Here is a 27,625-nt window from a genome sequence, read left to right as displayed (position 1 = left end):
TGGCTGGGCACTGCCTGCCCTTCTCATCCCAGAGCAAGCCGCGCTTCAATTGCAAGGGGGCGGGGCGTGGGGCGGCGACGGGGCGGGACACGCCCCCCAGGTGCTGTCTAGTCAGGTCGCTGCGAGGCTGGGTTCCCCGGGGCCCGCCCGCTGCAGCTAGGCTGGGCCTTGCCGACTGATTGGCCAACCGGTGGGGGCGCGGGGGCAACGAGGCCGGCCGTAGCGTAGGCCTGAGCAGAGATGGCGGCGGTGCTGGCGAAGGCGGCAGCGGTAGGCAGAGCCCGGCACCCCCTGCGGCTGGGGCTGCTGCGGCGGGGCTGCGCTAGGGTCGCAGTGGATGACACGGTCAATGGGCTGAGCGAGGAGCAGCGGCAGGTACAGCGGCGCCGTCCCTGAGAGGCTCGGGCGCGTCCGGCCAGCGGGCTGCCTGCTGCTCCGGGGCCTGGCTCGCGGACTCCCGCCCTTTCCCCTGCAGCGGGGCTCGCAGGGCGGTGTCCCGCCTGCTGCGCTCCGGCACCGGCCCGCCTGGGCCCCGCTGTGCCAGCCGACGCCGGCCCCCGGCTGCCTGTGTGTCGCGTGTCCAGCTGCCCGGGGGCTTGTCCGCACCGCTTGTGTCCCCCGATCTGCAGAGCGTCGGTGTCCGGCCGGGCTTTGGTAACGGGGGACTGAGCCGCTGGACCTGATCTGCGCCCTCCCCTGCACGCCTAGAAAGTTGCTCCGCGGCGACAGGGGTCCTGGCAGAGGGAGAGAGATCTAAGCGAGACCGCTCTGGCGGAGCAAAGCGCCCTCCACAAGGAATCCGGGTTACTTCGGGCGAGAGCTCCAGACCTTTACCCTTGAAACCGAACTAAACTACTGGTCTTAGGCCTTTCTTGGCTCTTAGTGCTGGGGAGGAGGGAGTGGTCAAACCTTGCACTTCGATTGGTTGCTGGTGTCAGTGATGAGTGTCGTCTTCCCCCACCCCCCGAATTAAATTACAAAACAACAGATTGGTGGATTTGATTTAAATCATGATTTAAATCACTAGTCAGGAAGACTCCATTTAATCATAGAAATCTACATAAAAATGCATTCTTGTTGGTTGTTATAACCTTAATGCATATTCTGCACAACTCAGAGATAGATATAGGTTTCATTTTTAGAAGGTACACTCTATACATTTTTTTAAAGTGATTTATTTTGAAAACTTCAGATTAGTTTTACAGCTATATCAGAAAATGAATGATTGGTTATTTCATTTACCAAAGGTAATTGAAGCAGATAGTTCACTTCCCCATGACTTCATAACTATCTCCAATTCAAAAGGTAAATCATTACTATTTGGAGGATTTTCTTGCCATGCTGTATTAGGAGGAGAACATCACCAGACTGATATTTAAATTGTTTTGTTTAACTAAAGCAACAGTGTTATGTATTCTGGATTTTTTCTTCAACAGCAAACATATAATATTCTAACAAAACAAGCATATGAATTTTTGAAGTTAAACATTCAAGCTTTTTAAAATCAGGTTTGTTTTTATTAAAATGGTTGTTAACTAAAATAGTTAAGTGAAATATTTAAAAAACAAACCAAAAAAACCCCCAAATTAAATCTACTATGTCAGCCAGGTCAACATGAGAAACGTAAAAATATTGGCTTCTGCAGCTAACTCAGTCATCTTCACCTTCATTTTTCTATTTGTTCATAATCTGGAAAAGAAAAACAAGCTTTCCTGCTTTTTCAGGTCCCAAATGATTTCTCATTTTGGAATGAATTAGTGCAAAGGAAGAAAATATTCTTTCTACACTGGCAGAAGAAGCTACTATTAAAAGTGAGATTATCACTTCAACAGTCTCTGAATCAAAGTACTTAAGTGACTTCCACCAGTTCACTGGTGTGACTTCCTTTAAAACATCATCAGCAAATATATTTCTTGAATAGTTCACCCTTAGCTCTGAAGTTTATTATAGTTGGCATTATGGAGGGATGATTGCTGGATGTCCATGTCATAGCCAACTCTTCTCCTTCTGCAGTTAAGGTTTGACCCTGGTACAGAGTATTGAGAATATTGCAAGAAAACGAGCTGGAGATAGTGCTTGTCCCATTTGTTTTTTTTAATGGTTGTAATTTTAACTTTGTCGTATATTTCTCTTTTTAAGATCTCACTCAGTTCCTTCCAAATTTCAACAGTGTTAGCAATAAAACAGCTATTTCCCTTCATTTTGTTCAAGGCTACAGAAATAGGCTTTAGGGTACTCAGCATGTGTTCAACATTTCTCTTAAACCCATTGTTGGGAACTTTGGCTGTGACAGTGTTATCTGTGAACAAAATCGTGAAAAAATAAACTGTCATCAGATTAGGCCAGTTTTTGATATAGTGCTCAAAACAGTCCATTACTGAGTTCCATCGCACGTCTTGTGGGAGAGTTAGCTTGGTTCCTCCCACTTTTTTCAGAGCAGCTGCTGCAAAGTGGTTGTTACGAAAGTATTTTGCAATATCAACAACATTCACCTTTGTTTCTGGAACACTGAAATCTTTGGCTAGGAGGTGCATCAAATGAGCACTGCAACCGTATGTTATTAGCTTGGGACTTTCTTCTAAATTTCTTCTAATCTTGGATACATTTGCAGCATTGTCTGTGACCAAGCTGCGTACTAGACATTTTGAATTTTTTTCAGTTTGTTATAGCTTTTATTGCTGCTACTTGTAAGTATTCTGCTGTGTGCGCATTTCCTGATGTATCAATTGTTTCTGTAAGGAAGACATTCCCTTCGTCTGTTGTCACACAAGCACGTATAACAGAATCATTGTGGACATTGCTGCACCCATCAAGACTCTAGGTTAAAAATTTCAGCCTCTAGACCTTTTGCATACTGCTCATTTTCTCTTTCATACATTTTGTCCAGCAATTTGCCTGTGCCATCTGCTCTGTTGGGTGGACTGTATCCTGGTCTTAATGACTGAACCATGTTAATGAAGTGTGGGGTTCTCAATCATACAGAAAGGAGAGTTTGTTGCATAAACAAACTGGGGAATTTTTTCATCAATTACCTCCTTTTTTTTTTTTTTTTTTGTAATCTGGTTCTTATCACAAATTTATCTATGGTTGTTTCTGGATGATGGAGATTTTTTTTTTTCTTCTTGCTGCAGGTGATATACTGTAGCTGTGTGACATGCATGGTGGAACTGAAACACTAGCACTGGCAGATAACTCTGAAACTATAAAAAAAAGATAGTGATCTTGAAGGTGGATAGTCTTCAGAATCCTGTATGTTGAGGATGGATTCTCCTAAACAAAATAAATCAATACAGTTATTTAATTATTATTACCATATTGCTCATTTAGTGTTACTCATTGCATTCACTGACACTCAGTACTACTTTAAAGGTGAAATTGTAAAAAGATCTGCCTATTCCAGCTATTTATTTTTTTATCACAACTGCATCTAAAATGATAGTACCATAAAGTAACAACTATATTTTTTGCTCAAACGTGAGAATTCAAGAATAGCCCAGAAGGAAGACAGGCAGTCCTTAAGAAAGAAGTATGAAATAAAAAGGTTTACCAACCTGAAGATCCTGCATGTTCAGACATGTTCCTTTCATTATCTTCAATGCAGCTTTCTCCTGAGAGGGAACACTTCTCATGATGTTGTTTCATTCGGGCAACCAGGCCTTGCATTTCTTTGTTGCACTGTTTGCATTTTGCATGCATGCCTGTGTTACCCACTGGTAGAGGAACTTCATTAAAATATTCCCAAACTGGGTCTCTTTTACAGTCTGCTGCCATTACAGGTTTTCCCTTCTCGTGAGAGAATGGTATGGTAGATCTTAAATCAATGAAGGCGACGCTCGGAAAGACCTCAAGACTTCTGGAATATGCTGCTCAAACAGTTCCACTTTTGTTTCTACTGCCTGTCCCTCCCTTCTCACATTTATCTCCAGACTTCTCCTTGTCCAGATCTATTCTGCCCCCAACAATCTTTTATTCACTGAACTTTTTGAAACTTTGCACTTTTAGAAAGAGGTAAGGGATTGACTCTGTGTACACAAATTTGCAGAGGGACAGTAGGGTTGAGGTCTGTTATTTCTCAGCTCTATATATTTATTTATTTAAAATTTGTTTTGCTGTTAACAAACATGTTATCTCTGGAGACACAAATCCACAGTCTGAGAACTGCAAAACTAAGCATCTCTGATGGTATCTTCTAGACTGAGCACTGAGTCCATTGGGTAGATAGAAAGATTAGTCTAAATCTATACAGAAGCCCCTGGAACCCCATAAGATTGGGTCCCTAATCCATGAACTATTGGAACTCATTTACAAAACTTTTCTTAAACATTACATGAATATATTGTCTCATACTATAGAATTAGAATTAATCCCTATTCCATGATGCGATATCTTTGCGCTATAATGTATCTTAATTAAAAGTATCTTTAGATAGGTTTTTTCCTCAAAAAGCATTTTATCAAAAAATCCGATTTTAAATTTAAAAAATCCATTTTTTAAATTTTTTTTTAAATCCCTGATTTTTATCCACCCTGAGTAAAAGTCATTACCCTTGCCAGTTTCCATCTGTCCTAAAGTCATTAGTGATCACAAATCATTATCATTCTAGTTGTCTCAGCATTGAGTTTGCTGTTCTCAGCCTGTCACTAAGTAGATGAGGAGCACACTAGCCTAGGGCTTGGGTGACTCAGGGTCAATTCTTTGCTCTGCTACAAACTTCCTGTGTGGCCCTGGGCAAGTCTCTTACCTCCCTGTGTCTCAGTTCCCATCTGTAAAAAATGGGGATTATTGTAATACTTCCTTACTTCACAGGGATACTGTGAGGATAAATACAGTAAAGGTTGTGAATCACTCTCCTGTGGTGTCACTACTGGCTTTATAAGAATGGAAATATGTTGTCTGTATGCATGCTTATTACAGGCTTCTGTGCATTATAAAAATGTATCTAGGAGACTGCCTGGTTTGCACTACTTTCCCAGAGTCTCTGTGCATCAACTGTCAAACTTTCTTGACAAAAGGTGGGGAAGGAACTGGTTTGTTGGAAAGAGTCCAGCTACAACCCCCCCCAGATAGTGTCCCCATTTCCATTTTAGTATAAGACTGTTACCTGCAGGTTAAAGATTCAAATCCAACATTATTATTAACTTATCTTAAAAGGCCTTTGGGGTTCTCTTTCAGTCCCATCACTTGAAACTCAGAGCTGCTTGATTTCACTCTGCTCTCTTGGAACTTGTGGGGCATAGGAAACATCCTGTTAAGGCATGCTGGAGACATGGCAGGGAAGATAATGAACAATATACTATTGTGGTTTAATGTGTATATTTTTCTCCCTCCTTACCTCATTTACAGCTTAGACAGACAATGGTCAAGTTCTGTCAGGAGCATTTGGCTCCAAAGGCCCAAGAAATCGACCAGGAGAATGAGTTTAAGGGCATGCAGGTAAGTCCTTGCTGTGTGCTCTGGGAGTGAGATGACAGTCAAGGCCCCTCTCTGCCATGTGCTGTGTCTAGAAGAGAAAGTGCAATCCATGTCATATGAGCATATTTATATTTTACATTTATTCTCAAACCTTAAAAAAGAGTTACGGTAGGAAATATATAGGGCTTGAAAAGTTATTAAGCTCCAACCAGCCTGAGGAATAAACCTCACCAGAGGCCATTAAAAAAAAATTGGCAGAGAGCCTAGTGATGAGGCCTCTTCTTTGCTTGCTGGGATTGTCATCAGGATGCTGCCTCTGGGCCTGCCCAGCGACTCCCTCTTTTGTACTGGCCTTGTCTAGTTGGTGTCTCATAACTTTGGAGCACTGCACTCTTCTGCCTCCTGGCTAAAAGGGGCATGGAACTGCTCTCTGATGCATAATGCTTTCTTTGCAGTCTCTCTGATGTCAGAGTTCTCTCTGAAATTTGTTATATGAAATACTCTGTGCAGACACTGTCCAAACAGATGTTTGACTTCCAGTGTGAAACTTCACATACCAATAGAATTTGTAAATTCTGCGAACAAGAGCTTTTTGATTTATGGAGCATTCAGGTCCCATCATTGGAGATCATAAGCTCCACAAGACTTAAGAAGCTTGTAATATCTGCTGAGACCTCACAAATCTCTGGTATTTACATTTTCATAATGAAGAATGCCAAAGCTTTGCACGTAGCCTTTATAAATATAGTCCAGTGCATCAGATATCATCCAGGGCTGTTGCGTAAAACTGAACTGCAGTGTCTAGTGCAGGCCATTTTGCGGGATCCAACTTCCATAACATGGCAACTTCTCAAAAATGAGAACTGCACAGTTTTTTCAATGTCCTGTATCTGAAAAATGCCTTAGCCAATAAACCTGAAACTTTTCACACAAAAAAGATCAGGGGAAGGAAGATGGGAAATCATCTTTGGCAAGAGACAACATTTAAAAATCTAGGCAGAAAAGCAGTTTTCAGAGGAAGTGCGGGTTGAATTATGTCAAAATTGGGTTTAGACTGGGAAATGAGTTACAGCCTTAGGCCCTGATCCTGCAATGACTTAAGCATGTATATAAATCAGTTAGTTTCACTGAAGTAAAATGGGACTACTTGCATGTATAATGTTATGCACAGGCAGGAGTTAATCTTCAGAATCTTTATGCAGCGAATGCAAATTAATATGTTCATGGAGATTGTTGTGAGGAGTCCTGCTCTTGCTTCATGGTTGGGCAAGGCTGTATTAACCGCTTTATTTTGCGTTCATAGGAGTTCTGGAAGAGGCTCGGGGAGCTGGGAGTTCTGGGAATTACAACTCCTGGTGAGTAAGTTCTCATCTTTTACATCTACTGAATGATTCCCTCCATGAAATGCTACTTAGGCTCAACTGTCTCAGCCCTTAACAAGCTAGTCCACATTGATTCATACCTCACAATCTTGTAAGCAGACTCTGTCCCCTCAATTCAGGATACAATTTATTATACACACCTTTTGTGGTAGGATCAGGTTTTTCTAATTATAATAAAGAACATCATGGAAGATGCACCACTTTCACTCAAAACTCCTATGTCAGTGTGATAAAAACCTCTTTTTGAGGAGATGCAGAGAAATCCATCTTTGTGCAGAAATTTTTCAAGGTGCCTCTCTTTGTTGAAACTTTGAAGAACTTCTCTTTATCCCTTTTTGAGTTATCAGAGCACTTCAAAATGGCTTTTACAGTTTAAGGACATTGTTCAGGTATTACCACTTTGCAGTTTGACAACTCCCAAATGTCTTGTTATCCTTCACCATAAGCAATGCAGTCGTGAGGTTTGAAGAAAGAAGGTTATAAATAGAAATTTCTGAAAATAAGTATCTGGCTACATTACAAAATGTTAGCGTGTTCAAGCAGCATGGTGAAGAGTTGAGTTAGCTGACGCAGCACTGACCATAACTGACCAATTATTGTAAACGAGGACAGATTGTGTTCAGCATTGTGCCACTGTGTCTACACTGCAGTCAGAGAGGTGACTGTAGCATGTGTAGACCTATTTAGTTTACTAGATCAAACCTAGCTCAGATAACAATAGTGAAGCTGCAGCAGCACAGGCTGGACTGCCCTGCCCAGGACTCTGGTTATGCACTGGTGACTAACCTGTGCAGAGCCCTTCTGTATAGCTCTACATTGAAATAATGCACCTGCATTTATTTCAGTGGTCAGACCTGAGTTTGCTTGAGTGAGTCTCTCTTGCTCTCGCTTCCCTTGTTCTTCCCAACTTCTTATAGTTCCTTTCAGCTTTCTTTCATACTTGCCTTTTTGTCTTCTTTAATGCTGTGCCCCAGGCTGCAACAGTTTCCCACTTTGCCCAAGCTCCATCTCTGCCTCTCCTCCAAATTCCTCCTCAAAGCATGCTTCTTCCATGAATTGTTCCTATTCTGATCTCCTCAAGGATTTTCCTACAAACACCTTATTGTGCCTGAGCTTTTGCCCTGTGGTTTTTGGTGGTGTCCCAGTGGAAGTTTTCTGGGAGATGGGGCTTTGTCTGTAAATTTATTTTATGAAGGGCACAAACTTTGGGGGTATAATGTTGATAATATGAGATCCTGTGGAAATGTGTGGTCATTTGAACCACATGTTTAGGTACCAGTGGATCATGGTTCTTCAATAGTGCATTAAATGACAGCTCTTTTCAATGTCTAGACCTAAAAATAAATTCAGTTATGTTAATGCAACATTATATCAGAGTTAGGAAATGCAAATATATGGTTCTGCAGTAACCATAATGCAGCCATGTGGCATATAAAAATTCTAAAGGGACACCATCATCTAGAATCACACTTTTGTCTAAAAGACTTACCTACTGTTGTTACAAATAACACCTTTCTATAACAACTCTGAAGGATATTGGGGGGAAATATTTTTCATATTTTCGTTTCATTTGTTTTCTCTCTGCATTTGATAATGCTTAGAGTGAAATCCTGGCTGCACTGAAGGCAGTATTTTTAAATGTCTGTCTGATTTCACCTGGTAGCTTTTGGAATGCAAAAATGTCTATAACTGTAATGTTCAACATGGTGGTTTCCGCTCCGTGGCGTTGTGAGTGTCCCACCCAGCATTCTTACTGTTCCCACAAATCCGCTTCATGTTTTCCTCATCTGTTAGGATGCTGGGAGTAAGAACATAGGCTCTGACATGGGGTGAGGAGGATGAGAATCCAGAGCACAAATTGATCAGCTGCCATCAATATGAGTGCTGGTGTAGAAGGGGTGCACTTGGAATCAGAGGCCACCCCTTTAGTTTTAGGAGTTACAGGCAGTAGCACACACTTCCAGGCTATGCACTCACTCTATTCTTCATTCACTTTCCTCAGCATGGCAAGCAGCCTCTATTCTCTTCTTGGCTGCTGCTCCCATAGGGCAGCATTCAGTGTTGTTGACCATTCAGACCTGGATTCCCTCCCTAGCTAGGCAAGTATCTCTGCCTCCCTCCTGTTGTAGATTTGTTGCTACCTATAAAACCACTCTCTGCCTGCAAGCCAATATATATACACTCCTGGGTGTATATATATTCCTCAGTCTTTGCTCTTTTTTCCCTCCATCTTCTCTTTCTGTTTCTGTTGTTTCTTTTCCAGCTTTAATCTTCTACCGCTTCAGTTTGAGACTCATCTGTTTGTATCTTTAGCCACCCTTTAGTTAAATAAAAATATTTTTAATCATCAATTTTTCTCCATCCTGCTTCTGAAAAGTTTGACCGTATGACCCCCCACCCTAAAGCAATTCCACTGACTCCCCATTCATTTCAGGATCCTGTTGAAAACTGCCATTCTTGTTTTGAAAACCATCCATGGAATTTTCCCCAGTTGATTTCACCCGCTTTGTTTCTCTTTATTCTACGAAGCCCTCATCTGTCATTGGCTTCTGCTTCTCTAGTTGGCCATATATGAAAGTCTTCTCTTTTGCAGCTCCTGCTATTAGTCAGGAGCATCCTTTTTGTTCCCCTCTGCCCTACTGATTCTCCATCTTATATCAATTATCCCCTGGGAAAGTCTTTTCTCCTTTTTCTGTACCTTTTTGTTTTTTCTCTATTTAATTTTTGTGATAATATTAAATTTAATGCAAACTTTTGGATTACAGTTAGTATGAGAGATGCAGAATTGTGCAGTTGTCTGTGTGATGCTTGGATGTTGGATCAATGTTCTATTCATGTATAAGTGTATATGTGGTAACTATGCTTTTATATGCACAAAGTGTTACTAATTGTTCTGAATAAGTAATGTACTGTGCCTTTAAGATAGGAGAGTTGGGATTCAGGAAGGATGGGGAACCCAGAAGTAACCAGCTCAGTGAGAGTCAGTCTAAAGCAGAAGTCCAAATGTAAGTTTCTGAGACATCCAGTGAAGTTTAAGTCCAGCATTGGACTCAGTTTGCAGGAGATTGTATAAGTTTTATTTACTGTGAGGTTATTAATCTAAGATGATGTTGAATTTTTTTCTCCTGCTAGTGGAATATGGTGGATCTGGAATGGGGTATCTGGATCATGTGTTAGTGATGGAGGAAATCTCTCGAGTTTCGGCAGCTGTTGGACTCAGTTATGGTGCCCACTCAAACCTTTGTATTAACCAGTTAGTACGGAATGGCAATGAAGCACAGAAAGAGAAATACCTACCCAAGGTATGTAATTGGTAGAGGCAGAGGACCTGAGAGAATATCTGTTTACATGGTGCCTGTGGTATCTGGTGTGAAGTAAGAAATGTAGAGTAATAGATCTAGTTATAGCATAAAACTACATGTGTTATGACATTTAAAGTAGCAACAAAGTTCACAATATTTCACAGATGTTCCATGGCTGAACTGAGCTCTAGCACTTTGTCTCCCCTTGTGTGCCTAACAACCGCATACACTGAATGGGACAGTACTGAACTTCTAGCATTAGTATCTCTTCCCAGTGGGTGTTTGGTTCGGTCTGTTTCAGTCTTACACCCAGGGCAGAAACTGCCACAACAAACTGCTCCTGCTGCAGGGATGCCTATATTCTTTAAACAAATAAGGAAGCCAGTGGGGACAGGATCAGGCCTTGTAGTAAGAAAAAAATTTAAAGGTTAAAATGAAAAACCTTTTTCAAAATGTAAGCCAGCAAACACATCTGTTTTTTCTAACCAACATGTGGTGCTTACACACATTGTGCAGGAGTAACTGCTGACCCTTTTAAAACGAGTGGTCGCAGTGTGGGATATGCACTTCTCAGGTGCCGAAAGCATTTTGCCCTGCATGGCTCATGAGGCACCAGAGCCATGTATTACAACTGCATGTCTGGACATGTTTGTCTTTCACAGAGCTTAATCTTCCAATACATCAGGTGAGCTTACTGCAGCAAGCTTTGAAAAGGATTGTACCTTTCAAATTTGCCCTTCTCCAGCTTGTGAATGATCCCGTTTTGTCCTAACTAATCCATCGTGATGAAGGTTCCTGCAGAATTTAAAACTGGTACAGGTGTCTTGTTTGAGCCTTTTTCAGGGTCACTTCTGGAGGCAGCATGGTCCAGTGGGTAGGACAGTATATTAAGGGTATGTCTACACTTGGAGCTGGAGGTGTAAATTCCAGTTGGAGGAGACATACCCACACTAGCTCCGATCAAGCTAGCACACTCGAAAATAGTGTAGCCATGGTGATGTGAACAGCAGGAGTATGTGCCTAGCATGTCAGATGGGTGTGTATTTGGACTAGCTAGCCCCTCCTGATGCTTGCACAACCACAGCTACACTCTGTTTGTAATATGCTAGCTCGATCAGAGCAAACTCAGGTATGTCTTCTCAAGCTGAGTATTACACCTCTAGCTCAAAGTGTAGACATACCATGAGAGGCAGGAACCTTGCTCTGTATATGTGCATTTCCCACTGACTTGCTGGGTGACCTTGGGCAAGTCACTTAATCTCTCTGTACCTCAGTTCCTGTGTGTGGCTGTGGAGTAAATTTTTTTTTGCGGGGGGGAGGGAGGGGTTCCCCGAAAAAGACTTTGCAGAGAATATTATTCTACCTTCATAAAGCTCTTTGATGTTTCTGGATGAAAAGTGCTGCATGCTTCCTTTTTCCGTTGTCTGGTTGCTTGGTTGGTCTGTTAATCAATTGATTGTAAGTCTTCTCTGGCACTCAAGTGATCTCTGTATTTTAAACCCCAGCCTCTGTTAAACAGATTTCAATATCTAAACATATTGGATGTATTTCTCCATAAGCTGAATCATAGTTATGGAAAATTGTCAACATGAGGGACTTAAATTCAGCAGCAAGCAAAGTGTTCAATTACTTAACAAAAGAAATCTCGTTCAGTCTGTTAGTACATAACTTCTATATATCCCTGTCATTTCTCAGGTGTATTTTAAGATTGTTGTCATTCTGTCATTCACTGATTTGCGATATGTCAAACCACCTTATTTTTCATTATTCCTGAATTTTAACTGAATCTTTAATGATGTGCCGGAAACCACTTTGGTCATTTTATATAATTTATAAAACCAAACTAGTTTCCAGCACATCATTAAGAATACGGTTGAAATATACAGATTTAAATGTCATATATATTTTTGTATATTAAATCTCTCGCCACAAAACAAGGGAACAAACAAAAAATACCCAGAGGGAAAAAGCATACAAAAAATACCCAGAGAAGGTAAAGGGCAAGAAGGAGAAAAGGACAGGAGAACATTGACAGAGAAGAGACAGCAGCAGCTGTGTCAGAACATGGCATGAGGGGACACAGAAGGAGGGTGTCCATCTGCCATTCCATCACAAGTGTGTGGGGAATCATGGTATTAGTCTAGTGCTGAACACTGCAATCTCTCTATCCCCCTCATTGACCTTTTTGTTTTCTACAAGTCTAGTTTTATACAAGCTGAGCCGCCTTTTGCATATGCATAAAATATGTGCCTCTGCCAACCAGCCATTTTAAAAGGCAGTCAGGGAACATGGAGTTTGGAAAAGGCATATGGCTGTCAGCATGGTTCTGTTGGCACCTTCTTGGACATAGATGGATAAAACTCTGCTTTTAAAATAGTAACTGACATGTGCATTGACTCATCTTGTGGTTTGATTCTGTGCTGTGCCCTCAGCTCAAGTGAGCTGCTTGTTGGAATTCTTCCAGGGACAAAGTTTCCTACTTATAGTTTATATGGAACACAGTGAACTTCAAGATTCAGTGCAACCCCTTCCCTTCCTGCCCAAAAATGCAATAAAAACATTTCCTCCTCCTCTTCCACTTTTTTGTCTTGTTTTTTTCCCTAGCTAATCAACGGGGAGCACATTGGAGCCCTGGCAATGAGCGAACCCAACGCTGGTTCTGATGTTGTCTCTATGAAGCTCAAGGCAGATAGAAAAGGTAAAATATTTCACGTGCCAGCTGGGGAAATTGCCCATGTGCTTCTCCTGGCCAGCCTAAGCATCTTTCCTTTAAAATCTAGATTTAACCTTCTCAGCGTGTTGGTTATTGGAGAATTGGTTATGGTGGGAAGAATAGTTTGTGTGAGAGGGCTGTATAAAGGCCTTATTAAGAGGCCTTGGGTGGGCTCTACAATGGCTTATCCTTTGGACTCCGGAATTTAAGGAAACTAAGTACCCAGAGCAGGGGTGGGCAAACTACAGCCCGGGGACCGCATCTGGTCCTCCAGACATTTTAATCTGGCCCTTGAGTTCCAGCCGGGGAGCAGGGTCCAGGGCTTGCCTCGCTTCGTGTGGCTCCCGAAAGCAGCGGCGTGTCCCCTCTCCGGCTCCTACGCATAGGGGCAGCCAGGGGCTTCCACACACTGCCCCTGACTCAAGCGCCACCCCTGCAGCTCCCATTGGCTGGGAACCATGGCCAGTGGGAGCTGCAGGGGTGGCACCTGTGGACGGAGCAGCGCGCAGAGGCGCCTGGCTGCGCCTCCATGTAGGAGCTGGAGGGGAGAGGTGCCACTGCTTCTGGGAGCTGCTTGACGTAAGCACCCCCACAGAGCCTGCACCCCTGACTCCCTCCCATACCCCAACCCCCTGCCCCAGCCCTGATTCCACTCCCACCCTCCGAACCCCTCAGTCCCATCCGGAGCACCCTCCTGCACTCTCAACCCCTCACCCAGCCTCACCCCAGAGCCCGCACACCCAGCCAGAGCCCTCATCCCCCCGCCCCCCCCCCCAACCCTCAATTTTGTGAGCGTTCATGGCCGCCATACAATTTCCATACCCAGATGTGGCTCTCGGGCCAAAAAGTTTGCCCATCCCTGAGCCAGAGTCTGGGGAGATATTTTACCCAAGGCTGCTTTGTGGACTTCTGAGAGTGCCTTAGGGAGCCTGGCTTATAGTTTATTGGGTCATGAGGCAGAAGAGAGGTATTGTTTCTGAATTCCTCACTGAGACTGTTGTGAACTAAGAGTCCATCTCTTATGTTTCCAGGGGATTACTTTGTTTTGAATGGGAACAAGTTTTGGATCACTAACGGGCCAGATGCTGATGTTGTAATAGTTTATGCTAAAACAGATCTCAGTGCTGTTCCAGCCTCCCAGGGTATAACAGCATTCATCGTGGAGAAGGTAGGCCTTACGTCACTGGAGAGTAAGTCACCCTGCCTTATTTTATCCTATTTTGAGGCTACAACCCTTTCCCAAAATGACTATTTTAGAAGGCCAAGTAGTTCTATCTTGACAATTAGCAGCCCCTGGCTCAGAGGAGCATTGTGTTATGGTAGTGATAACAGGACAAGTAATGCTTTCACCCCACTCATCCACATGCGCAGAGGGTCTAGAATGCCCTCCCTAAGTCTGTGCACTATGCTGCCTCACTTCCTCTGCCGACCTGCACTGCTGCCTTAATGCCTGTTTTTGTTCCCTCAAATTTTTCACTAGATCACCATTAAAACAATCCTCATTATTAATCCTCTGCTACCTCCCCCCACTGCCTTCAGAACGCTGGAACCTACAAAACATGTACATAAAGCATGTCTAGTGATCTTCTGCTGTAATCTCAGTGCCCCCTATTCTCTGTTTGTCATACCTTGCAGACCTTGGTCCAAAGGCCCAATCCTGTTCTATTGACTTCATTGGGTGAAGAATCAGGCTGCTAGATTGTGAGCCACTTGGGGTCAGGAACCTGTCTCTCTCCTTTTAATTTGGCTGTAGAGAGCCTATCGCACTGTAGAAAAAATAACAAGGCATCTTCATGAAGGCAGAAAGCTATGACAAAGGGCTAAACATAATGGTCATTTGATAAGAATGGGTCAGACCAGTTAACCTCTTGATAGAATTTCCAGTGTCAGTGGCTGGAACCACACAACCACTGGGCCCACACAGCTATCCTTACCATGTATTGATTTAAATATTTAACATCTGGTTCTGTGTTCTGACTAAATCATTGTTACTCATTCCAGATTCATGTGCGTTAGAAAACAAATTCCACTCCCACAGTTCATGTTGTCTCAGGCACTGCTTGCTGGTACACGTTTGCTTCCTCCACACTAATGCTCACACTTGTGTTTGCTCCAACAGCAGACATTTGACACTGGCGGTCCTCCAGCACACCTCACTTGTTGCAATTCCCCCTGCTCATTTATTAGGTTGGGGAGGTTTAACTTTAATTCCTCTGTCGTGGTCTGTCTCAACTTCCAGAAGAGAAAAACTTGTAACCTGCTTCTCTTTTTTGATTTGCAGGGTATGCCTGGTTTCAGCACTGCTCAGAAGCTTGATAAGCTGGGAATGAGGGGGTCCAATACCTGTGAATTGATCTTTGAGGACTGTAAGATTCCTGGTGAGTGACTTCTGAGAGCTGAGCAGAGCCCCTTACCATATCCACATAGTGGCTTCCACTCTCCTCATTCATATAGACTGAAACATCACGTTCAAATTCTGATTTGAAGGTTTTCCAGACACTTTTCTCCTCAGTGACTATCTTGCAGGTGAGATATTGAGGCTAGGAGAGGTTGCTATCTTGTGCATTAAAGTGATTCAGTCTGCCTGTGATAGGTCACTTCTGTTCCACCCTCTGGGTTGAGCTACATTGGACATGACATTTAGCCACTGGCTTTGCAAAGCTTGGATGACGCTTTAGGAGAAACTGCTGATTACGCTGTTTATCTTGGAGCCTCCAGTATGGATACTATGAATGGGGTTTTAGAGAAACTCTGAATGAGTCCCTGAGCGCCTCTTTTTCCTGAACCCCTGGTGGTAGGTTGTGGCCACTGGCCAACATGCTTTATTTGGTTTAATTCCTGTGACCATTTTTTCACAGAAGGAAATTAAAAACCTGTGTACAGTACATGGAAGATATCCATTTTCTTGACTCCTAAAATCTCATCTGTGAGGGCAAGATTTGGTATCACTTCAGAGGAGTTTCAGGGGCTGATTCAGACCCCTAACTGCCCACATTTCTAATTTTCCCAGATCCCCAACCTGGGGTCAGAAAGGTCAATGAACCTAGACTGGGTCTTTCAGCCATTCCATGTATGCTCTGACCCATACAGAACAGTGTTCTCATGACAACAGGATTCCTGTTTTCTGATCACTTACTGAAACAGATCAGGATAGTGCTGAAACTGTACACTCTTTGCATGAGCCACAGCTGCTGCTTCTGATCTCCAGTCTTGGAGGCTGAGCCAATTCAATACCTTCCTATATGTCTTCAGGACATCTTTCTCTTAGGGTACGTCTACATAGGGATAAAAGCACTCTGGCTTGGCTACGGCTGGCCTCGGTCAGCTGACTCAGGCTCATGGGGCTTAGTCTGTAGGGCTAAAAATTGCTGTGTAGATGTTTGGGCTCAGGCTCCAGTCCCATTTCTGAGACCCTCCACCCTTGCAGGGTCCCAGAGCTTGGGCTCCAGCCTGAGCCTGAATGTCTACACTGCAGTTTTTCAGCCTTGGAGCCTGAGCCCAAGTCAGCTGACCTGGGCAAGCCATGGGCTTTCTATTCCTGTGTAGACAAACCCTTATAGATCAAGGGGTCTTCTAGCACTACAGTCCCATCCACTCTAAGGTACATGGTTTCACTGTCAGCAGTGCTTCACTGAGTGGATTTTATGGGTTTTTTTTGCCATAATAGATACCATCTGTGGATCCACATTCTTGGGACATGTGGTATGACTGAGAGGCCAATTCAGAGCACTTTTAGGTTTTTGCTCTGAGACACAAATATTAGCCCTGCACCCCTTGTGCAGTGAGTGCATATATATTTCAACTTGTTGCATAATCCTTGGTTCCTTTTCTTCATTTGCAAAGGGGGCATTTGTGTCTGTTCAGTCTCTCCTTTGGCTGTGACACTCCATTATTTGTGAGTAGTTTTGTCTTGTTAGCTTCTTGTGACTGGTGAGGATATTTCTCTTTTTACAAAATGTTTAAGATGTTTGTTTGTTAGTATTTTTCCTTTCTCTTCTCCTGCATTTTTTCAGCTCATTCTCAAAGTCCCATGCCATGATGACTGACCTCCTGGTGGAGGAGAATTGGTTGCAGTTTCCCATAGAGCCCATCAACACAATTCCTGAATGAGCTAGATGTCTGGCAGGCCTTCAGTTTCTATCCGTGATGAGCAGAAGTCACATGGGGTATGTCTACCTGGCAGTTAAACACCTACGGTTGACCTGTGTCATCTGGCTCAGGCTGCAGGCTGTAAAAATGCGATACAGATGCTCAGGCTGGGGCCCAAACTCTGGGACCCCGCAAGTGGGGAGGAGCCCAGGCTGCGGCCCGAGGCCGAATGTCTACCCTGCAATTTTACAGCCCCGAGGCCTGAGCTCTGCAAGCCCGAGACAGATGACATGGGCCAGCCACTGGTGGTTAATTGCTGTGTAGACATACCTTAAAGTCCAGAGTCTTAGCTTCAAGTGATCCCAACCTATCCGCCTATGTCCAAAAATTCCATTCATATCTGGTTTTCAGCTTGCATCTCGCACAGTTATATTCTCTTGGGATTGAAGCCTGAGGGGCACATTAGTGCTTACTTATTTCGGACTACAGCAGCATCAATGAACAATCTCTTTCCATCCTACCAGGCACGGTTTGCAAGGCATTCAATTCTCCCATTCTTATCACAGTACAGCATCACTAAGGGGTTAAGCTTTCTTTTCCTGCTTCTCCCTCTTCACTGGCACACTTTCGTACATGCTCTTCACATCCTCCTAAGCTAACATATGGGGGTTTTAATCCTTTTTTTCTTTAACCTGCTATCTAGTGTGTCAGCTCTGTTTCATCTTCATAGAGCTAATGCTAGCTCTTTTAAAAAAAAAAAAATGAATGATTGCAGTGCTTGTGCAAATTGCTAGATCGACAGCTATGCACTGAGCACATGGATAATGGCAGTGCAAATTTTCCAACACCATCTTGCAAGTGTCCCCCAACCCTGACCTGCAGGTTCAGAGGAGAGTTCTGGCTCACTGTACATTTAATCCTTGGCCTCTGTGTTAGAGATGCTCATTGTGATATGGAGACATACGTATATCAGACAGCAGGAATCACACTGCTTTCATAGAGGTCACCTAATAGCCAGCTGACAATAACGCATTTCGGTGACTATCAGCTTCAGCTAGATTTGAACTAGCAACTAAGGCCTTGTCTTCATTGCTAAAAAAGGTGTCTGTTTTACCTTGGGGTAACTAATGTGCATGAGGTAAAAACACAGTGAGGACCAGGTACTTCAGTTCTACTGCAAGATAAACTTGCCAAGCCTCACCAGTGAGATGCGAGAGGTTCAGAGTCTAGGCTCCAGGCTGTCTACACCACTATTGCTAGCCCTGCAGTCCCTGCTCCACAAGCCCAGGTCGTGCTGTTGTGGGGTTTTTTATTGTTGTGTAGGCATACCCTCACTTCTCCATTGTTGTCATGATTTCAATCTTTAGCCTTGTGGCTCTATAGACAATACTTACTCAGTTCCCCATTTTCTAAAAGGTAATACTGGCTGTAAAGGCACCTTAGATCCCTCTACTGCTTTGTTTATAGCTTTGGTTGGAAAAAAAAATTGTTGTGGGGGCAAGGAAAGTATGTTGCCTTAATGATTGTGCCCCAAGGCAAAAAGAGAATACTGCTAGAGGTTTGAATCCTCTCCCCATAAAATGTAGATCCATAGGCAACAACTTGCCTTCTGAGGGGTCTACTTACAAGTAAGTAACTTTTCTTTGCTGATTACAGCTGAGAATATCTTGGGGCAGCTGAGTAAAGGAGTCTACGTTCTGATGAGTGGCTTGGATCTGGAGAGACTCGTACTGTCTGGTGGACCACTGGGGTAAATGGTCGTTTAATTTTCTACTAATCATGTATCGCTTCTGCTTATATCACTTCACCTGGTTTAACCAGTGGTCCCAATTTGTGGCCTTGATTTCTTTACAGCATAACCACTTAAGTCCACCTCACAAGAGAGGTGCTTCTGCTTGAGAAATGGGTAAATTCTTCTTATTCATGCCATCCTTAGGTTCCATACTGATCCCTCACTTAAATCTTTGTGTCCCCATCTAGTGGGCTCAATGGTAACCTTTATTTAGAAAGACTACCCTCTTCCAATAGGAAGATGGAGTTCCTCCTCTCTTACTCAGTTCTGGGCTTCTTTATGCCGCTCAATTAATGAATGAGATGCACAGCAGTGCAGAGTAATCCTAGCTAAGGTTGTAAAGGAGCTGTTGGATCCTCTAGTTCAGGGGTTCTCAAACTTCATTGCACGGCGACCCCCTTCTGATAACTTCGAATTCTCCTCATGCTCACATTCTCTTTGCGGCGTGTTCTAAATTTAACAGTTTCTATTACTGTGTTCTCTCCCACAATAACACCTGCTTTTTAAATCCCCCAATTTTATAATATGCTCATAATAAACAAGGTAATCACGAACATCAGAAACTAAAAGCATTTTAGAAAAGGCAAATTTAAATAAAGAGACCTCTCTCTGTGCAAGGGACCAGAATATGGACTTTTTCTAAATTTTAAACAAGTGACGCAGTGTGGGGGACTTGTCTCCTAGTCTTCAGTTGTCCTATGCAGGCTCCCTAGTGGCAGTTCGGCATTGACATGCAGGAGAAAACTGCCCAAAAAGAATGCCTCCTTCAGGTTGGAGGCTTGGCCCAAGACTTGTCTTTCCCTACACTCTGTTCAGAGAAGGAGCAGTTCAACTCCTTGCATCAAGCAAGACACTAGGAAATGTCCCTGACAGGCAGTGTTGTCTAGTGCGTAAAGTATATGAGAGGAAGCCGGGACTCTCCTGAGTTTTCTTCCTGGCTCTGCTTCTGTTTTAGGTGTAACCTTGGGAAAGATGCTTAAGTTCTCAATGCCCCTTTTTACCTATCTGTAAACTAGAATTCTCACTGAAACCTCTGTGGAGATATTGATTCTGCGAGGCCCTGGAAGGAGCTAGAGAAGAGTAGAGCACTTATTAATCCAGCCATAAACTTAATGTAATGATGTCTTGAATGCCCCTAATAATGGTGCCATAAGTATCTCACTAAACCAAGCCTTATCTTTAACAGGTGTTTCTCTCTGTCATTAAAGCATCCTGTTTTCTGAACACTGAATTGTTCTCTAAGGAACAGCCCAGCACACACTGATGTGAAATGTTATTTAAAACCAAGCCCTAGTTTTCTCTGTAACACATTAGCCTTAAAGTGTGTGGCAAGGACTCCTGAACTGGCACTTTCTCCCCAACTCTTTCACATCCCATCAATACAGTACAAATACATTGACTTTCATAGCAAAATAAATAATGAATCTTATGCTGCCCCAAGATTTTAAGTTTTCAACATGCTGCAGACTACTGAGTTGAAAATCCAGAACTGCAGTATAGAAGTTGAGGAGTGGGGGAATATGGGAACTTCAGGCACCCAGGAAGTAGTGGAAGTTGGTTTAGGTTTTTGGCAATCCAGAAGACAATTGAGGCTTTTGGACAAGGGAGGAAATGCAGCTTCCCTTTTGGCTAAGGTAAGAGGTGACTAGAAATTTGGAGGAGAGGGGAGTTGAATGCTTCATTTTGTCCCTCAGCAAACATTTACAGTCTCATTGTACACTGCACACTTCCCCAGTATCAGCTACTACAGCCAGTCTCATTGATGCTGATTAAAGTACAGTAGCTTGACTTTACTCAAATGATCAGCAGTTAAGCAGTTAACAATGTGGCCATTTAACTGTCCCCATTAGGCTTCACAGTCAGTGGGCCATTGGGATGGATGAGGAAGTGCATGCCTCTCAGAGCTGTTGTTTCAGGCTATCTACAGACTCAGCCAGACACTGTTGCATTGATTACACTCCAAGATTTGGAAGGTTTTCTTTGTGACTATAAGGGTTGAAACTTTTTTTAACAAGAGCTTAGATTCTGGAATACAATTATATAGTAAATTCATGAAGGGTAATTTCATGACTGCATAATTGCATTGTATACCAGGCACTGCCTTAGACTGAGAAACAGAGTTTGGATTATTGTTTGTTTGTTAATTACTCTGTTTTCCTCCTTTTTCGGTTTCCTTCCACTCCCTCAACCCTGTGTCTGTGTTTCTCTCAGAATCATGCAGGCTGTTCTTGACCATGCTTTTCCATACTTACACGTGAGAGAAGCATTTGGACAGAAAATTGGCCACTTCCAGGTGAGAATGAGGGGAAAGAACTGTTACTGATACCCATAGATCCTGTTGCTTTCATCTTCGGTCAGATCCTGAACTCTTATCTCAGTGTACCTGACAGAAAGGATTGTGAGCCTGTCTTTATTATAGGGTGGGGTTGTCCCATTATGATGATCACACTACATATTTCTGTACCAGTATGCAAAATTGTAACCTAGAATTACCCAAAATCTGGTGAGACTATTTAACTCTGAAGTAGTTTTTATCTGGTGGTTTGTTAAGAAATTGGAGAACATGGTCTCATGCTGACGGATTTTTGTAGCTTAGGGTGATGAAATCTATCCTGGATTTTTCCTGAAGTTGCACTTCTTAGTCAGGACTGGATTTACTCCTTATGCACCCCTAGGCACAGCATCTTCAGTGCCCCTCTCCCCCGCCTACAGCTGACTTTTGTGTTGCACATTGTTGTAGAGAGGGAAGGCATGCCTAGAATGCTGATGCCCCTAAGCACGTGCCTACTGTGCCTAATTGGAAGTCTGGCCCTGTTCTTAGTGACACTGCTGCTCATACTGAATGTGAAAGGCACGGGCTTAGTCAGCATGGTAACCCCAGGCTGGCGTTGGGGTGAGCTAGGATTTGAAGTCCCAGGTCTCTTCTGTTCTAACTTTTATGAACTTATGATCCAACAGTAACCCAGGCTCAGTCATGTGACTTGTGAATCCAGCTTCACTGGTTTGTCCAGTCTTCAGTAGGTAGCATAAGAAGACCAGCTAAAACAATGTCATTTCCATGGCTTTGCACCCAGAGTGTTGTCATTTCTGCCCTCTTCCCTTTTATTTCATGTTAAGTGTTAAGATTTTGTTGAATTTAAGAATATTGTTTTGTCTTGTGTAGCTCATGCAGGGTAAAATGGCAGATATGTACACACGGCTGATGGCATGCCGGCAGTATGTGTACAATGTGGCAAAAGCTTGCGACCAAGGACACTTCAATGCAAAGGTGAGCTCCGTTCCTGATGGGCTGGTCAGGCCACAGCATGTATCTTTTACCCTTGCTCACGTGAGAGGGCGGAGGTTCTAGATCGTAGGTGTCCGTGAATCAGTTACAGAAAATCTTATACCTTGTACCCCTCAAGTAAAAGAGAACTTATTTGTGCATGTCAGCAGATTTACCAGTATTCAGAGCTGCACCATAGTAAGGCCAAACAAAATGTTCAGGCTCCTGAAAGTAGCTATCACAGTCACTATAGGGTGTTATCACTTCCACCACTGATACCATAAACATGCTTGGTTCAAAGAAGGCAACTAAAAGAGACTAACTGTTGGAGAACAGTTTTACATCCTAAGTCAAATAGCATATAACCTCCATGGGCATAATTTGTAAATTCATGAAGGAGGGTGTAGTTTCCCTGCTGTTTTCTTTTTTTGTCCTCACATGGTCCTTATGGAACTGATACAGTGAGATCTGATGGAGAGCTTGTCTCTGCGTTACAGAGAAACTGTTCCTTTTTTCTGCTGTGACCCTTGTTTGGCTCAGTATCTCAGAGTCGTAACTAGATGTTTTTAGCACCAGGGCTGAGCAAGCATATTTGCGCCCCCTACCAGAGGTGATGGGGGGAGAGAGGCATGCAGGGTCACGTTCCCCACCCTGATTTTTTGGTGACACCGCCCGCCCCCTGCAACCCAGACAGGCTGGGTGGCCCACTGAGGTGAGTCAGGGGTGGAAGTGACACTCCCTCCCCAAACTCCAGCCCCGCCGAGCCCCAGCCCTGCTGCATGGGACTGGCCCCACTGAGCCACCTGGCATTGCTGCTCGCCCCCTGAACATTCCTCTGCATCCCCCTCAGTTTGAAATCCTCTGTGGGGCAGGCATGGGCCCCACCCCACTATCACCAGTTACATGCCACCTTTGCCCCCTACTGGTTTTTTTCCGTAGTTTCTCTACCCCCATGGCTTTGTTCTCTGGGCAGCTGCCCCGCTCATCCTGCTCTGGTTACAGCCCTGCAAAATCTTGTGTGCTTGGGAGGGACCAGCTTAGGCATGTTTGCAGGTATACAAACTTGATGAAAAGTAGGCACGATTGGAACAGTGCAGATGGAACTTTGCTGATTCTGTTGCTGTAACTATAAATTATCTTGTCCCTCCATTAGGATTGTGCAGGAGTGATCCTGTATTCAGCAGAATGTGCTACGCAAGTAGCTCTGGATGGAATTCAGTGTCTAGGTAAGAATGTTGCTTCCTCCATCATGAGAAAGGGTGACCTGTGGTGGATTGAAACATGCAGGAATACAGGCTCTCTGTTGTCCCTCTCCTCGTTGTTGAGTTCAGTAGGCAAGAAATGCCTTTTGCAGTATGTCTTAACTATTTACCTCTGTTCTTCAACTGGGAAGCTTTCTGTAAATGTGTCTGTACAGAATCCGCCCATACCCTGTTCTTTCTTGGTTTTCATCTCTTCTCTTTGTGATTTGTAGGTGGTAATGGTTACATCAATGATTATCCTATGGGTCGCTTCCTGCGTGATGCCAAGCTATATGAGATAGGGGCAGGAACCAGTGAGGTGCGGAGACTTGTCATTGGCCGGGCATTTAATGCTACTTTTAATTAACACCCACCATTCAACGAGAAACGTTCTCAACACCAAGAAGCCTTTGATCACAGTGGTGGTGCACAAAACTTTTTTTGCATATCACAGTCACTGCTGGTTGATTATTATCCGTTTGATGAACAAATGCTACTAGGTTTAACTGGGCTCTGCTGACCGAATGAATTGGGCAGGAGAACAGAAGTAAACGTTTGTTCATGTGATCAGCCTGAATTGTTCCTTCATCATACTCAGCAGCCATTTTGATCCTAAAATCTAAGGAGTTGAGGATGAAGTTTTTGCCAGGGGTATATGACAGTCAAAGCAGGATGTTTCTTGCATGGTGAACTGTTGACTAGGAAAAATCAGTTACTGAGCATTATAGGTTTCAGAGTAGCAGCCGTGTTAGTCTGTATTCGCAAAAAGAAAAGGAGGACTTGTGGCATCTTAGCGACTAACCAATTTATTTGAGCATAAGCTTTCGTGAGCTACAGCTCACGATCAATCTAGAGGGAATGGACATTGGATCAATCCAGAAAGAATGGACAACGGAAATGGAATTTTATCGTCTTTAAAAATTTAGAGTGCCGTGAATAAGGAGCATTTTTAACATGCTACTGCTGGAAGATGGTAATTTTCCAGTGTGACACTCCACCAGTATGTTAACCTCCTGGTGCCATCCAGTTAACAATTTCAGCTTTGCGAATCCAAATGCCAGCTGACTTTGGGGTAGATACTGTCTACTGTTAACATCAAAGGATTTCAGCTACACATGCAGTACTGTAAAAAATGTTGCCTAAAACCCTGTTAAGAAGTCGTGTATTTTTCTCTGCCCATTCCCTTTCCTATCCTGGCTGCTTAGCAAGATATTTGAATGTAATCTGAAGTCTTCACTCTTCTGATTGGCTGCCTCCTGCTGTCTGATTCATTTGTTGATGTCACTATCTGTCATTCTGGAAGCTTTTAAAATGTCAAACCGTATATTGTGGCATCCGTCAATGAATCAGGCAAGAGGAGTTTTACTTATTTTAAAGGGTTCTCTGTTGGCGAGTGTTCTGCACTTGTACTCCTAAATTTAATTGGCCATAAGGAAAAAGAAAGAAAGCCTAGCGAGAAAATTTGGGGCAGTTTTAAGGGGGAGTTAGGGAAACATTATATGGAGTAGTTTAAACCTTGTGTGGTCTATTTTTAATAAGGGGAATACAGCAGTGTGTAATAAAACTTCAAAGAGTGAATTACAGGAAAAAATTAAATCTCCTGATATAATAGACCAGTGAATTAAACAGCTGCCATCTTGACAGTCTCATGTAGGTTAAAAACAATACAGCTTGTAGTTTTATTTCTTTTTCTCTATATATTTGGTGTTTGTCTAGATGGTGACTCTAAGCCAGCACACAATACGGTATTTTGAAACATCCATTTAATAATCTAAACCAACAGTATAAAAAGAAACTATAAGAAATGCCCAGACCCAACTAAAATCCACCTTACTCGATTCCCTCTGGGGAAAAAAAAACGTGATAGCTACATAGGTCATGTGGTATGTACAGTAGGTCTTCTGGCCCAAGGGGAGAGGCAGCTCCCAGAGCTATGGGTCTGCCCCTGGAATGCCCAACCCTCAGACTGGGGACTGTCAATTCAAGCATCCCAACTGAGTTTTACTACTCTGGAAAAGCACACAGAGAGTTGATCTCTGAGATACCCTGGGCCCAAAGCACAAAGGGCTTTATTAATTGAGGCTGACACCTTGGCTTGCACCTGAATATCATCTGGAAGCCAGGGCAGACTTTGAAGCACAGGTGAAATAGGCTTCACTTGTGAAACACCAAGTACATTTATGTACTGAATATATGAGAATGGAAATGTTAAATGTTCTCATTTATTTAGATGAGTGAACTACTTAAGCTTTACCTCAGAATAATTATGAATGTCCTCCCCTCTCCTACATTCAAACTGCATTGCCACCAGTGCCTCAAGAAAGATCTAAGGTGGGATTTTTCAACACTGCCTAAAAGATTTTGGATATCCAGTTCCCATTACAGTTTGTGGGAATTGGGTATCCAACTCCTGTAGCCAGCTTTGAAAATCTCAGCCCCAGTCCCATGATGTATCAGTGAAATGGCAGCTCCTTTAGAGAGAAAGCCAGTAGCAGCACGGGTGGCAACGAAGGGGCTGAGACCATGCATGATACTTTTTAAAGTAATTGAAAATTCATTTTTTACAGATATGTTCTTTAGCTCTTTGATATGAGAATGAATTTCCTTGAGTTTTCCTTGAAGACTTGTTTAAAAGACAAAACAAAACCTCACATTGGCACTGAATCATAGCTTTGTAATCTGTCTTGGTCCAAAGGAACCCCACTGAAATGAATGTCAAAACAACCTCAGGATCTTTCAAGCAACTAGAATTGTTAAGAATCCCTGTTCTGAGTCAGAATGGAACCTGTATACCATGACTTTTAAACCTGCCTCTAGCCCTGTCATTGCTTGTTTTAATACAAATAATAAATAACATCCCACTTTCTGGGCTGATCAGCACCTCAAGGTCAAGGCAAAATGAATCTGTGTCTAATGCACTATCGGATAGGATGGGAGGAGAGAGCCATAAATCTTAGGAAAGGTTACGTTAATCAAACTGCATACACTTCCCATACATCACTGTGGTGAATATCGAGTGATCTGTCTTGCGAAAAGCATTGGTCAAGGGGCTCTTTCCACATACTGAGCAGTTCTCCCTGGGGTGAATGACAGGGAATCTCCTGGCTAAGTGGGGGAGGGTCTGTGATTAGGGTTTTGTTTTTTAACATGTACAATGCCAATAAAGATATCTACTCTTAAACACATGCCGACTGAGCTTCTTGGATTTTGCCCAGCAGGGGGCAGATACAGACTTTGTTTAGTTCTTAACTACAACCCAAGTAGAGAACTGGACTCCTCCCAAAGTGCACATCCTGTGTGATTTGAGCTTGTGGTGTGCATGGGAACGGATGTTGCCTTTTATTCTCCTCCCTCCCTCTTCTCCACCAACCACTTTTTTTTCCTCTAATTGTTTTTTAAAAAGCTTGTGGTAGATCTGGCAGGTGCGGAAGTCTCTGGCCGCCTCCGGAGAACACAGCTAATAGGAAAAATTCTAGAAGAGCACTGTGCCCCTGCATATGTTGTTTCTGGTATCTGTTGCATTTAATTTGTAATAGAAATCATTCTAGCCCAATCAGGGACATTCAGCTGATCACAGAGCTGGATTAGTCAAATATCCTGTCGTAGAAAAAGTAGATCTGCAATAAAGATTAAGAATTGGTGAGATAACAGTGAAACAGCACCTGCAATCTAGATGGTTTTCAAGACACTTAAGTAATTATTAGTGTCTGTGTCTATCTAAGGCATCCATCCATGTAGTACCTGGGTATGGTTTTACACGTTTAGAAGTATAGTGATTTCCTCAAGGAAGAGAAACCAAGCTCTCACCCCTCTCCCCTCACTGAAGCTGCTTGCTTGTGAAGAACGCAACGCAGGTGACTTTTTTTACCCGTAGGTAAAAGAACTATGAAAGAGAAGAGTCCTGGCATCACGTTCTAAAGATAGCAGGGCTCGGCTCAGTTTGATCTGGTGAATTTTGTAGCTGAGGACTTTCTGCTGGGACTGCACTGTTTCCACCCTTGGCAAATTTAGACCTGGGATATGCTATCCTCAGTGTTTCAATCAAATGCTGCAGTTGTGATGTAGTGAGAGTCCATCTTTGACACAACCCACTTCCGGCTTTGAAAATAAGGACCAGAATCTTGAAATGTCCAGGTACTTGGACATGCAGCCAGTCCAATGTAATGCACTCCCAGCTGTCTGCCCTACCCCCAACCACACTGAAGCCTCACAGACTCTTGCAATTACAGCTGTGAAATGTCGTACCTGGATTGTGATAAACACTTAAGGTACCTTGTCTATAGGAGGGACCTTGTTCCCTATATCCCTGATTGTTCCTCCTTTGTTCTGAGAGCCCTTGCGTTTCCACTGGGTCCTCCATGGACTTAACATAACCAGCTTCTGTTCTACAGGGTAATAGCCATATGTGCAGGGTTTAAATAGCTGTAGT

At 43.2% G+C, this 27,625-nt stretch overlaps 1 protein-coding gene across 2 annotated transcripts; it reads left to right on the top strand.

Annotated features, from left to right (window-relative positions):
* Window positions 1–104: 104 nt before the first annotated feature.
* Window positions 105–26,381, top strand: IVD (isovaleryl-CoA dehydrogenase; the record flags this gene model as incomplete). Of its 2 annotated transcripts, XM_084630493.1 has the most annotated exons (12): window positions 112–375; window positions 5,344–5,433; window positions 6,716–6,767; window positions 9,927–10,096; window positions 12,701–12,794; window positions 13,841–13,977; window positions 15,091–15,187; window positions 18,555–18,648; window positions 20,902–20,983; window positions 21,854–21,958; window positions 23,109–23,181; window positions 23,430–26,381. In XM_084630493.1, the coding sequence occupies exons 1-12, from the start codon at window positions 241–243 to the stop codon at window positions 23,561–23,563; spliced, it is 1,263 nt and encodes a 420-aa protein (XP_084486619.1). In that variant the 5' UTR covers window positions 112–240. The 2 variants fall into 2 exon arrangements, with proteins under 2 accessions (XP_084486618.1, XP_084486619.1); XM_084630492.1 differs by lacking the exon at window positions 23,430–26,381 and having other exon boundaries at window positions 105–375; window positions 23,109–23,429.
* Window positions 26,382–27,625: the final 1,244 nt, after the last annotated feature.

This window comes from Lepidochelys olivacea (assembly GCF_965140295.1).
Source record: "Lepidochelys olivacea isolate rLepOli2 genome assembly, chromosome: 6".
Classification (NCBI taxonomy): Eukaryota; Metazoa; Chordata; order Testudines; family Cheloniidae; genus Lepidochelys; species Lepidochelys olivacea.
This window is presented reverse-complemented; position numbering and strand designations above follow the sequence as displayed.